This window comes from Notothenia coriiceps, unplaced genomic scaffold, assembly GCF_000735185.1.
Source record: "Notothenia coriiceps isolate Sejong01 unplaced genomic scaffold, NC01 NC01_scaffold00028442, whole genome shotgun sequence".
Taxonomy (NCBI): domain Eukaryota; kingdom Metazoa; phylum Chordata; class Actinopteri; order Perciformes; family Nototheniidae; genus Notothenia; species Notothenia coriiceps.
This window is the reverse complement of record NW_011361143.1, coordinates 31529-42955: the sequence shown is the minus strand read 5'-3', so window position 1 is coordinate 42955 and position 11427 is coordinate 31529. Positions and strand designations below refer to the sequence as shown.

General features: G+C 42.8%; 1 protein-coding gene across 1 annotated transcript in view; it reads left to right on the top strand.

Annotated features, from left to right (window-relative positions):
* Nucleotides 1–11427, top strand: part of LOC104958211 (centrosomal protein of 112 kDa) — a 50319-nt gene that overhangs the window by 21035 nt on the left and 17857 nt on the right. Inside the window, exons 5-6 of the mRNA XM_010785937.1 lie at nucleotides 4841–4903; nucleotides 9594–9743. Of these exons, the coding sequence (XP_010784239.1) occupies nucleotides 4841–4903; nucleotides 9594–9743 (213 nt within the window). The remainder of the gene's footprint in view (nucleotides 1–4840; nucleotides 4904–9593; nucleotides 9744–11427) is intronic.

Genomic DNA, 11427 nt, shown 5'->3' with positions numbered 1-11427 from the left:
ATGTACGCATGCGCAGATCTGTCTGAGCTCCTCGTTTCCTCAGTGCGCCGCACCATCGGGCCCCGCGGCGGAGAGAGAGAGAGAGAGAGAGAGAGTGAGAGAGTGAGTGAGTGAGTGAGTGAGTCACCCAGCAGATGAAAGAGTCAAAGTAAAGGCTCTGCCGTCCCAAAAAAACATCACACAGCTCCCTTGCTCACTTTTTGAAGTCATCCAAAAAAGAGGGAGGGAAGCGACACACTTTCTCAATCGCATTAAAACATGGCGTCAGGCAGCTCCCATCTTGTTGCACGCTATAGATTACACTTTGGTTTGAAGTGGAGTTTTAAGTGGGACACGATGATATTGGGCTCTGTTTTTTTTGGGTTAGGTTCCGAATTCAACTCATCCGACATCTGAACATCAGGCAGACCTACTGATCAAAGTGGGAATGGAGGCATACATAGATGCGAGTTTGGTCTACCTCGGCAGGAAGTCAGAATTTCATCACAGTTCTATCAGAGTTCAACGACCAGTAAAATCACCTTTAGCATAAATATGGTTGTCATAGCTTAAAGGTGGGGTAGGTAATTTTGGAGAAACCAGCTCGAGTGCCCTAGAATTTGAAAATACACAACTGGAAAAAATCTGCCACTTCCTTACAGAGCTCCTCCTCCAACACACACGAACAAGCACATGACCAATGAGGGCACGAGATAAATTTGTTCACAGATGGAAGGCTGACAGGCAGGCAGGCCATCCAGTTATTTTAGCCGGGCCGGCTTAACTGATTGGTCGTGCTTTTTACAGTACGGCTTCCACAGATAAAAGATGTTATGGATTTTTTGTCAAAGCACTTCAGATATTCATTGCTATCGGGATGTTTAGAGCATTCCATGGAATATAACAAAAAGTGTATCTCGAGCCGGTTTCTCAAACTTACCTACCCCACCTTTAACAATCATGTCAATTGTCCACACAAATCTGTACACAGAAAAGCATAAATTAGACACTTTACTTTTTCTGTGATTGAAAGTCGGTCCACCTGCTTATGTTAAAGCAATCTGTGATTCCACAAGCGACTCCACCCATGAGGCATTCACAACCTCAAACTACCTTTCTTTTCCTGACCTTCTGATTTGGGTTAGTTTGTTAATCCCACTCACGCTGATGGTAATGGATGTAATTGGTTTTCTGATACCGAGATCATGCTGAGTGTGTACTCACTGAGCATACTGATTCTTGTGTGTATGTTTATCTGTGTATCCATGCCTGTGTGATGCATTATTTCTGTACTTCCTGTGATGCTGAACTGACAGTGAGCAGCGGGGATTAAGAGAATCAGTACTGACAGGCAGTGATGGCAAACTGTGAAATGGAAATAAAGTCTCTTGTCATTACCGAACCAACACTCTCTCCAACGCATAGAAACACAGGCAAACACAGCAAGACAGAAATGATTACAGACAAACGAGCAAACAACATCTCCCAGTTCTCCCTCGCTGGCAGATTGACTTCTTATGATAATTGTTCTGAGAGACATACGTAGTGAACAGAGGATTGTTGTGAATTTACAATGCTGCCACTAAAATGGAATGCTTCGCGGAGCAATGGGGAAAAGCTTTTCTATCAAATCATGTTCTTTTTGCAAAGAAACTAACCCTCCCTATTATTCAATACACAGCTGTTGTTCAAACCGTTAAAAAGAGCATGGTGTGTGACATTCTTCATCACTTTAGAAACTTCCATGCTCTTTACCGAATAACCCGTCAGTTGCGTGTCACATTGTGCTCGTTCTGTCTGTGGAGATTGACATCGCCATTACGTCAGTTTCAGTTCAGCTTTAAGAAGATACTCAAAACCATAATTGCTCTTTAGCAATGTGAGATGATTGGAAACATATCGGGGGGGGGGAATGCCATATGGAGGCAATATCCTGCCCAGTACTATTGAGTGCACTGAACAGATTCTGGAAATTCTGAAAACAGGCACACTGACTTTAACTAACACACGCACACGCACACACACACTCACTCACTCACTCACTCACTCACTCACTCACTCACTCACTCACTCACAAGTTATCATGTGTTGGCATGTTTACTCTATTGAGAAATGTTTACCTTGGTTTCTTCCTCCTTTAGCAACAATACAACAGTCCATTCCAAAGAAAATGAGACTCTACACCTTAAGCAAATTTCCCTTTGACAGATCAAACCCTGAATGTGTGTTTGGCCTTCATGTGTCGCGTTTGTGTGTGTGTGTGTGTGTGTGTGTGTAAAGTTGTCACACGTTTTCCGCCACTCCCGTCAATTGTCTTTTTAGTGTGCACATGTCCGTATGTGTCTATGTGTGTGTGTTTGGCCTGGTTCCCACTGCAGATTATTAATTACGTTCTGGTAAGCGGTGCATGCCTTGCCTTCAGATCCACTTCCACTCTCTTTAACACACTCACACACACACACACACAAGTACCCGTACACATGCACAAACACACACACACTTCAAAGCAGCCGCACTCCACACAGCTAGGATTAAGAGGCGATTGAAGAGCCTGATACAGCCTCAAAGTGCCTTCAGCACAAAAATGCCTTTGGCAGTGCACAGGTAGTCTCTTTGAAAGTACTTACTCACACACACACACACACACACACACACGGCTGGGCTTTTAATTTAGCTCTGATTCTCCCTTTGTATTTGTCACAGTTCTGCTAGGCTATTTCTCATTGCATGTTCTATCCACATATTCATCTATTCCCAGCCATTTTGAATGTGTGTTTAGATGGTTGCGCTGTATAATATATGATGTGGTGCAATGCTTCCTGCTAAACCCCCCTGAGTGACTGTATGTAAAAGGAATAGGCTAGTAGCAAGCCCTTTATGTTTTTATGAAACATCTGAACCTTTCTGCATCTCAATATGACCATATGTTTCCACGAATACACTCACGTGTGTCATTTACAGTAGAGAGTCACACACACCTCATTACCTCACAGTCAATTACAATGGTGAATCTGATGTATAACTTTAGTTGATGTTAACAGTTTCACTACTGAGAAACATTGAAGTCTCATCCTTTACTACCACTTTAAGAAAACATATTTTTCGGTTATTTTTATGAAATATTTCGCCCAAGATTGTAGTCGATAGTATCTTCAACTAAGCTGTAATCAGGATGGAGCAGTCGGCAGGATTAAAAGGAGACAACCAATGTGTCAGCTGTAAAAGAAAACATTGAAGGACTCGATTTGCGCCCCTCTCCCACACACAGTTCTTTCTCTCGCCTCTTCTACACCCTCCTTTTGTCTCCCCCTCTCTCATCAGCTGCTATAGGGCCCCTAGGGACGAGCGGGCTGCCACTCAGAGCCCTGGCGCAGGAAGACAGGCTGGTATCCTTGGTGACGGCTCTGTGTTTCTGCGGTGACAGTTGTGTCCGCTCAGAGCCGGGCGGCGGTGTTTGTCAGGAAGTGTTTGGATGGGGTGCAGAGTCCAAATGCAGCTCAGGTGTTGATGGCTGCGTCGGGTGTGTTCAATGAAACCGTGTTTGTTAGAGATTCTCCGTCTGTCAGTGGCTGTCAGGGCGAGAGAGTCAAGCAGGTGTGTGTGTTGGTCGCTGTATGCGTTTTTGCGTATGAATCAGGTTTACCGCATTTCAAGACATTTATAAATACATTTCTCCATGCCTGGTGTTTTTAGGATACTTTTCCCACTTTCTTTTTTACTTTTCAACTAAGAATTAAAACCATAGAGGTGTTTTTCTTTGTTGTTTATCACTGGCTCATCAATGGCATAGCCTAAGTTAATCCACAACCCCAGAAAAATCATAAACACGTTTATTACCAGGAATTCGACTTGGTGTTGTGGTGCATACATAAAAGTAAAAGAAAAATTCAAAACACAGATAGAGAACTATTTTAAGAAAGCTATAATAACATTAAAAAAGAAATATAGCAGTATTCCCATTGAAATATAATGAAATAAAATATGTGCAGTAATACAAAAAACAGATATTGTCTACATTGTGTGCAAAACTACCCTGCCTTTCAAACAATGACCTACTGTAAATCCCCCATTATTTTTGAGCTTTAGTTTAACTACAGTGCTTGTATAGACTGTGTCACGGTGCGTACAGGCAGCCATCGACAGCCCCATCGAATTCCAGCACTTCACACCTAATTATCTCACTCCACTTTTCAGCTTCTCATTGAAACTCTGGCATCACAACACAGCTAGTTGAGCGGAGGCAGATCTTGTATTAGACACTCGCAGTCTTTGCTTCCAGCTGGCTAGCTTCCCATAGAGAAACGACTGAAAACAAAGAGCCGAGCGCCGCTCAATAAACTCCTAACAACAATCCCCATTCACTCCCATTCCATCTCCGCCGTGTTGTGTCTCCCAGCTTCCACCGATCATCTCTCTTTTTCTTCTCCCTATAGCTAATTGGCATCAACGTTTTAATTCCCCCGCCTGCCCCCCTTCTTGTAAAGTGATGAATTGTTGGCATGGGATCAAAGGGGAGTGGTGCCCATTGTGCACCGTGCCCGTCACTACCTGCTGGCACACATGAGCGTTGGGACTGACGCTGTGCCAAGGGGCCACAGGCCAGTGCTGCCGGGACACACTGCCAGGAGGCAGAGGTCAACATGAGTGTGTGTGTGTGTGTGTGTGTGTGTGTGTGTGTGTGTGTGTGTGTGTGTGTGTGTGTGTGTGTGTGTGTGTGTGCCTGCCTGTGTGTGTGTGTTTAGAGGGGAGTGTGTGCACTTCCTAACAGAAGATTCAATTTCACAACCCTCTCTCTTTGTGTTTCACTATCTGTCTGTCTGCATATCTCTTTCTCACACTCCGCTCTCCCTTCATGTTGCAGGCCAACAGCAGGTTGAAGCAGATTGAGAAGGAGTACAGTCAGAAGCTCGCCAAGTCTGCCCAGGTAATCAGTTTTCTCTTCCACCCTTCATTTTCCCCCTCTTTCATTGTGTATGCCTCTTTTTCAACTGAGACGCTTTAAAGATTGGATAAATGTACTCATGGGAGAGGTGAGGAAGCACATACGTAAACACACACACACACACACACACACACAATCTTACACACACGGCAATCCACCTTGCGCTTTACCCTTAAGCAGAACACACACACACTGCACACACATCCCATAACTAGCAAAAGGTCTGTGCAGAACTCGGGCAAATAAATCTACACAGAAAATGTTATAAAAAGAAAAAAGTCTGCTGTCAGGTGTTTCTCTGTGCTCTTCCTGTTCCGTCTCATCTCCTATGTCCAGAGGTGTTACCGAGGAGAAAGGCCCTCCTGATTTGTGTGAAGTCAGGACAGGCTGTCTGGTATTATACTGATAGGTTGGATCTCTTTATAGAACAAATAGTTAACCTTCATGCTGCACTTATCAATATGCGATAACTGGAAAGTCAAGTGCTATTGTGCAAGGGGCCCTCCTAGTTAGTTAAATAGAAAAGTAAATAGTAGGCTTACCTTCATCAGGTGGCCAGAAATGACTTTATATCCCCAATGGTTAAAAATCTAACCGTGCTACATAAATATTCACCCAATGCTTGACCTTACTCGTGTTAAGCACTTTTTGTAATGCACACTTGTTCTGTGCACTGGAAATTGCTTTGCTACCTAGTTTACAAAAGAAAAAAACGACTCTCAAGCAGGTAGTTACTGATCCTTCTTTACCTCTCTACGTTTATGTTGTATTTAACATCAGCAAACCCCAACGTCATTGAGAACATGTACTGTAGAAGAAAACATTATTTGCCTATTATTTTCCGTGTGCTATCGCTGTAGCTCTCATTGTCCATCATAGGAGCTACTGATACTTAGCTAGTTCACTGTGCTAGCAAGTCTCTGAGTGACACTGATGCATTTGTGCCCTTTCGGACTAATCGCACTATAATTGTCCTCCACCCTCTCTCCCGTCCCTATAATGCCTCTTTACGTCATCTCCATATCTGCTTCTCTGCCTCAGCCATCATCTGTCCACACTTCCAATTGAGGGCCATGTGTTTCACATTATGCTTGTCTCCTTAGACAGAGCCAATTTAAAACTGAGGTAATTATTTCTCTTAACTTCCCAGGACACATTCTGTCATTCAGCAAAATGTCTCCAAAAGTTTAGGCAGATTTAACCTCATCAGTTTAAAAGATCCCAAACTCCTCTAAGTAGTGTTTACATTACAAAAGAAAAGAGTTTTCTTGATTATGTAGCCGGGTAAAATATCACAATCATTTGGCCGTAATTGCTTCTCGTTACCCGAAGACGAGATTCAAAGGGGGGGGGTTGTTGTTATGCTTTCTTTCTTCTCCTCTTTTAAATCCCCCTATTTTGGGTTGGCTGGCAAAGGCGCAGAGTTGAAAGCGGGGTTGACAAGCAGATGTTGTGAGAAAACGGTAGCTTATTAGGTTACACAATGCTCGACTTCAAAAGAAGTCGGATGCTGTGCGAAAGTTCAGCCATGTTTGCCCGCTTTGGCGGAGCGGTGCGCCGCCACAGACAAAGCAACAAGTGATTAATCCTCTGTTTTGGGGACACGAAGCTGGCACGGGTTCAACAAACAACACTCTCTCTGACATTAGAGAGAAGTCTCTGTTGCCCGGAATACAACACCTTTGAGGAAGTGTGTTTGTTATGCAGAGGGTTCTGTTGAAGGTGCAGGGATTTTGAGCAAACATTAATAATAAGCGTGATTAATGCAGACTATTTGTCGCTGGCTTTGTTTTAAAAGGTGGAACAGGTGGGGGGGTTTGTTGCCTACCCCTTGGGGCAGCTCAGTCAAATGTAAACAAGAGGCCTTTGAACCTCAAAGGCTAACCCCAGTTGTTAACCCCTCCGTGTCTGACAGGGGGCATCGCTCTTCAGCCCAACTGCATGGCTAATAACCCAATTAAAAACATACCATGCCATACATTATCCTGAGGGGTCTGGAGACACAGCCCATAAGGGTATATGTTACCATGCATGCACACACACACATCCCTCTCTCTTACATCTTTGCTTTTGTCTCTCTTTCTCTGCCTCTCTCCTTCTCTCTCTCTCTCACACACACGCACACGCACACACACACGCACGCACACACACACCTAATTAGTGTCTCTCCAATCCAATCCTGTGTGTTAAGCGTCTGGCTGTGAGTGGTCCTCCTGGGTGACCTGTGAACTGAACAGGGCTGTGCTCTCTTCCTCCACTTAATGATCAGGCTACAGTGGGTGGTAGATCATTACTTTATCCCTGAACGTCTCACCGTGGGAGTAATGTAGGTAGGAGGTGGAAGGGAATTTGCCATGGGAGGCACAGTGCGTGTTCTGGAAGAAATGGGTTGAAGTTCACTCCATATGCAAATATAACTCATTTGTTTCTGAATAATTGTTCACATGTGACCTCTTGGGCATGTATAAACCAAAAAGGGTCTGTTAAAGTATTTATTCGAATGTAGGGATGAAGCTTTAGAGAATCATTGCCCGACTCTTCGGCTCAACACAGCTTTTACTGTTTATTCACGCTTTATTTTGGGTTTACAGCCCGCAAATTCACTGGTACTTACTCTCATCAGTGTCGTTTCCAGTTATAGCAGGAGATAGTTTTCAGTGAAAAAGATCTGTACGCTACTTGCCCAACACTAATTAGCAGACAAAGACAACATAGTTAACATAGTGGCAGCTAAAGAGCCAGATAGTTCCCTCAGGAGTAGGTGGAGACCAAAACAATGTTTTTGAAGTGAATATTTGACTTCTGAAACACAAGGATAAATTCATTCTAATGTGTTTATGTTTTTATTTGGTGATATGTATGTGAAAATCAGTTACAGTTTTAAATAAACATTAACGTTTTAAACATAAGTTCATGACTAAATGTGCTGTAAGTGATAAAGTCATCACTGAGAGTTAACTAAACAATAACATACCTTGTTATTGACTGACAATACATTATCTTTGCTATTATTTTATTATTTAAACTACATTTAGTCTCTCAAATAATTCCTTACAAAATATTGAAATTTAGTGGGAAATCATTTCAGAAATGTTGCAGATTAGTTTTATTTACCTAAATGATTAATTTACTATTCTGCTCCACTTTTCTGGTATAGAGCAGATTGTTACAATGCATGAAGACTGATGATTTGTCTGTCACAATGAGTTTTCACCTCATTATTTAAAAGACTCGCCAAATGTGAGGTGTTTGCAGCAATAAAGAGGTTCTGATTATTTCATACATTCAGTGTTTTCTTTTCATATATTATTGCAAAGCATCTTCTTTTCTGTTTTAACCATTGTTTTATAGCATACGTTATTCATTATCTCTGGTGAATAGGCCTCAGACCCGCCCATTTATCTCCACATTTTAACCTCTGGTTCATGGGGAGGTAAGCCTGCCTTCAGCCCTAAAGAGATGCCAAACAAGTCTAACCAGACCAATTACAGACTTTAAAAGGTCTGGCTGGCTATCAGACAGAGAAAGGTGCTGTGGTGTGTGTACGGTACATGTACAGGAATAACAAGACAGACAGCTGAGTTCACATGTTTAGAGTGCCGCCACCGCCTTGGGCTGAAGACCAGCAGGGCAGGAAATCCATATTGTAAAATAATTATTACGCCCAGAAATGATGTTCCCATAATAATGTGTCATTTGTTGCTTTCATGTGGCTTTCCTGCTGACAAAATAAGCCTAATCTCCCTCTCATCTCTCTATCCCCTTCTCTCTCTCTCTCTCTCTCTCTCTCTCTCTTTCTCCCCCGTCTCTCTCTCCCCCTGCCTCTGTCTATCTGTGTTCGACCCGTGCTACTCTAACTCCCACACAATGTACAGATTCCAGCAGGGCTAGTCCTGAGTTTGAACATGGTAAACAATTATCTGTCTAGCCCAAAGCAAGCAGCAGCACTGCCCCCCCCACTACCTATGTCTCTCTCTTTCTCTCCCCCCCCCCCTCTCTCCATTCCTCTCTCTTTTCCTCCCTCTCATCTTTTCTCTGCCTTTCCCTGACAGTGGCTTAAATAGAATGTTAATTTTTGACTGGAGGATTTCAAAGCAGAGCCAGTTTCTTTTCATCTTGGTGTGCACCGCAAGTTCACCAACACAAAGTCACTCCGCTCTTCAAAAAGGAAGTTGTTTTTTCCTTCCTGTCTATTTTGTTTTAACCTCCCTCTTTTTCGCTCTCTCTCTCTGCTTTCTCTGTGTCTTCTGTCTTGTCTCAAAAAAGACATGAGACTGGGAAAAAAAAAGTGTTTTTCAAAGTGATTGTCACTGCCATCCAAAAACAATGACGAAAGCATTTTCCATCTGATACGAGTCATTTTCTGAGACAAGTGAAATAAAGCAAATCAGCATTTTGTTCAGTCAACCTGTTTTGCATTTTGCATCTGGCAACAGGTTTCCTCTGCACTCTGGTCTTTTAGTTTATATCTTGTTTTAAAGTTCGTAAAACACATGAGCTTGTTAGGCAATGGGAAAACTTTCCCAAGAGCAGATAGGCGTGTTGCAGATCTTTTTTTCTTTTTGGGTATAACAATATGTGGCTAGTTCTCCATCTGCTGATTTTCTGCCAATCCTTTTCCGACTCAAAATGTAAAAGTCACATTTTATTTTGTGTCTCTTCTCATCTATAGTTAATTGCGGAGCTACAGACATCTTTATGTTACATGAAGGAGGAGGCTGTTCGTCAGCAGCAAGCAATGGAGAAGCAGTTGGAGGAGTCCAATGTCCGATGGGATGAGGAGAGGAGGACAATAAATCACCACGCCGATCGAGCCAACAAGGTCAGTGTCGGGCCCTTAGGAATCTATGCAATTGATTGCATTCATCAACATTGTCATAGGAACCTTAATGACTCATTAGGTGTAAAGTCCAGTGACACTACTCCATTATTGAAGTTTTGTCAGCATAATTTTAATAGAAGCACCTAAAATGAAGAGCAGCCCCAAGAATATTAGAAGATATAATGACACTGGAAGGAAATACAAACTTTAAGGGAAAAAAAGAGCAATGGTGTTATAAAGTATCCCATATCATCACGGTCGATCGCAAGAGTAGTGTGGGTAGATCGCATGGCATTGAAAAAAAAAAAAAAAAAAACATTTAATTTTTTTTTTTTTAAAGTTAGCCTATCATCCACCCTTACTATGGCATTTGCCACTTGATTGACGTACAGGTAAGTCAGTCTGAGTTGTATTGTGCCATACGGGTTCATGCCGCTATGAGGGGGCCTCACCTCCTCATCTGAAGCGCAAATGGGGCGCACTATTATACGCTTATGCGGCGCAATTGGTGTAAGCGCGCCAGTCTATCCACCGTTTAGTCCACTAGCCCCCCCCCCCGCTCACGACACAGGTTGGGCAGGGGCGGCCCTGTAGGTAGATCATTTGGGCGTGGTCATTTTAAAAGTAGCTCCCAAGCTGAAAAAGTGTGGGCACCCCTAGTAACTTCATTTATGATTGTAGTAATGAATCAGAGCAACATGTTGCAATATTGTAATATGATATTAATATTTTTGTACGTGGCACTTTTCTTATCAAGGTTACAAAGTTCTTTCCTGAAGAAGAAATCAAGTCTTACAAAACATGTCGATAGCAATATAACATTTAAATAGATGTAAGCCTCTTTGAATGCTCCCACATTTTTTCCAACATGTTTTATATAGATACATATATTTAGAATCAAGCAGTGAGTCACTATTGCTTTCTTTTGGATAATACATACACTATTCCATCTCATGTGGGGGATTCAAAGCTGTATGGCTGCAAGCGTCTGCACCAGCTTCGGTCAATCTTCAAGGTGCCATTTTATCCATCTCTCTAATCTTCCTATCTCGTTATTCTCCCAGCAGTCTTGTATACTTCCTGTCCTGTGTAAGTGGTTTATGTAGTGTTCATCTGCAAACGACAACCTTTAGACTAAGAGAACGGGGGGCGTCCATAAACTACATCCTTAAAAAAGCCTTGTCTGGATTTGACTTTTATGGAGTAGACACAGGTCGCTTTTCTTTTGTTGAAGCAAGGTCACAGTTTGTATCCACACGCTCTGTCATCTTTATGGCTAGCTGCAAACTCCATAGTGTCTTTAAGTGGCTTGTGTGCTCTGTGTCTGGCTGAATCTTATATATATGTCTGCTGTGCCCCGCCAGTGTTCAGTCATTTAATGTGACAAAGGTAGCTCAGGAAAGTTGCACTGTGTCTAGTTTGTGACTGCCACGTACAGTGTGACACTTTTTGTAGATAAAACAGAAGTTCCTGATATTCCTCTTCTGGGCGTATTTCTTATTGGGACTCGCAGGTTTCTGCCTCTTGCCCTAGCAACCAGACTGGGACACGGTGGCAGTTGATTGGGTGTGGCTCCCTAAATAAAGAGTTGTTGTGTCTAGGATCAGGACATGTTTCCAAACACAACCTTGTCTGTTTGTGGTTCGCAGCTGCCTATATAGTAAGGAGTCAGATCTGTGAGCCA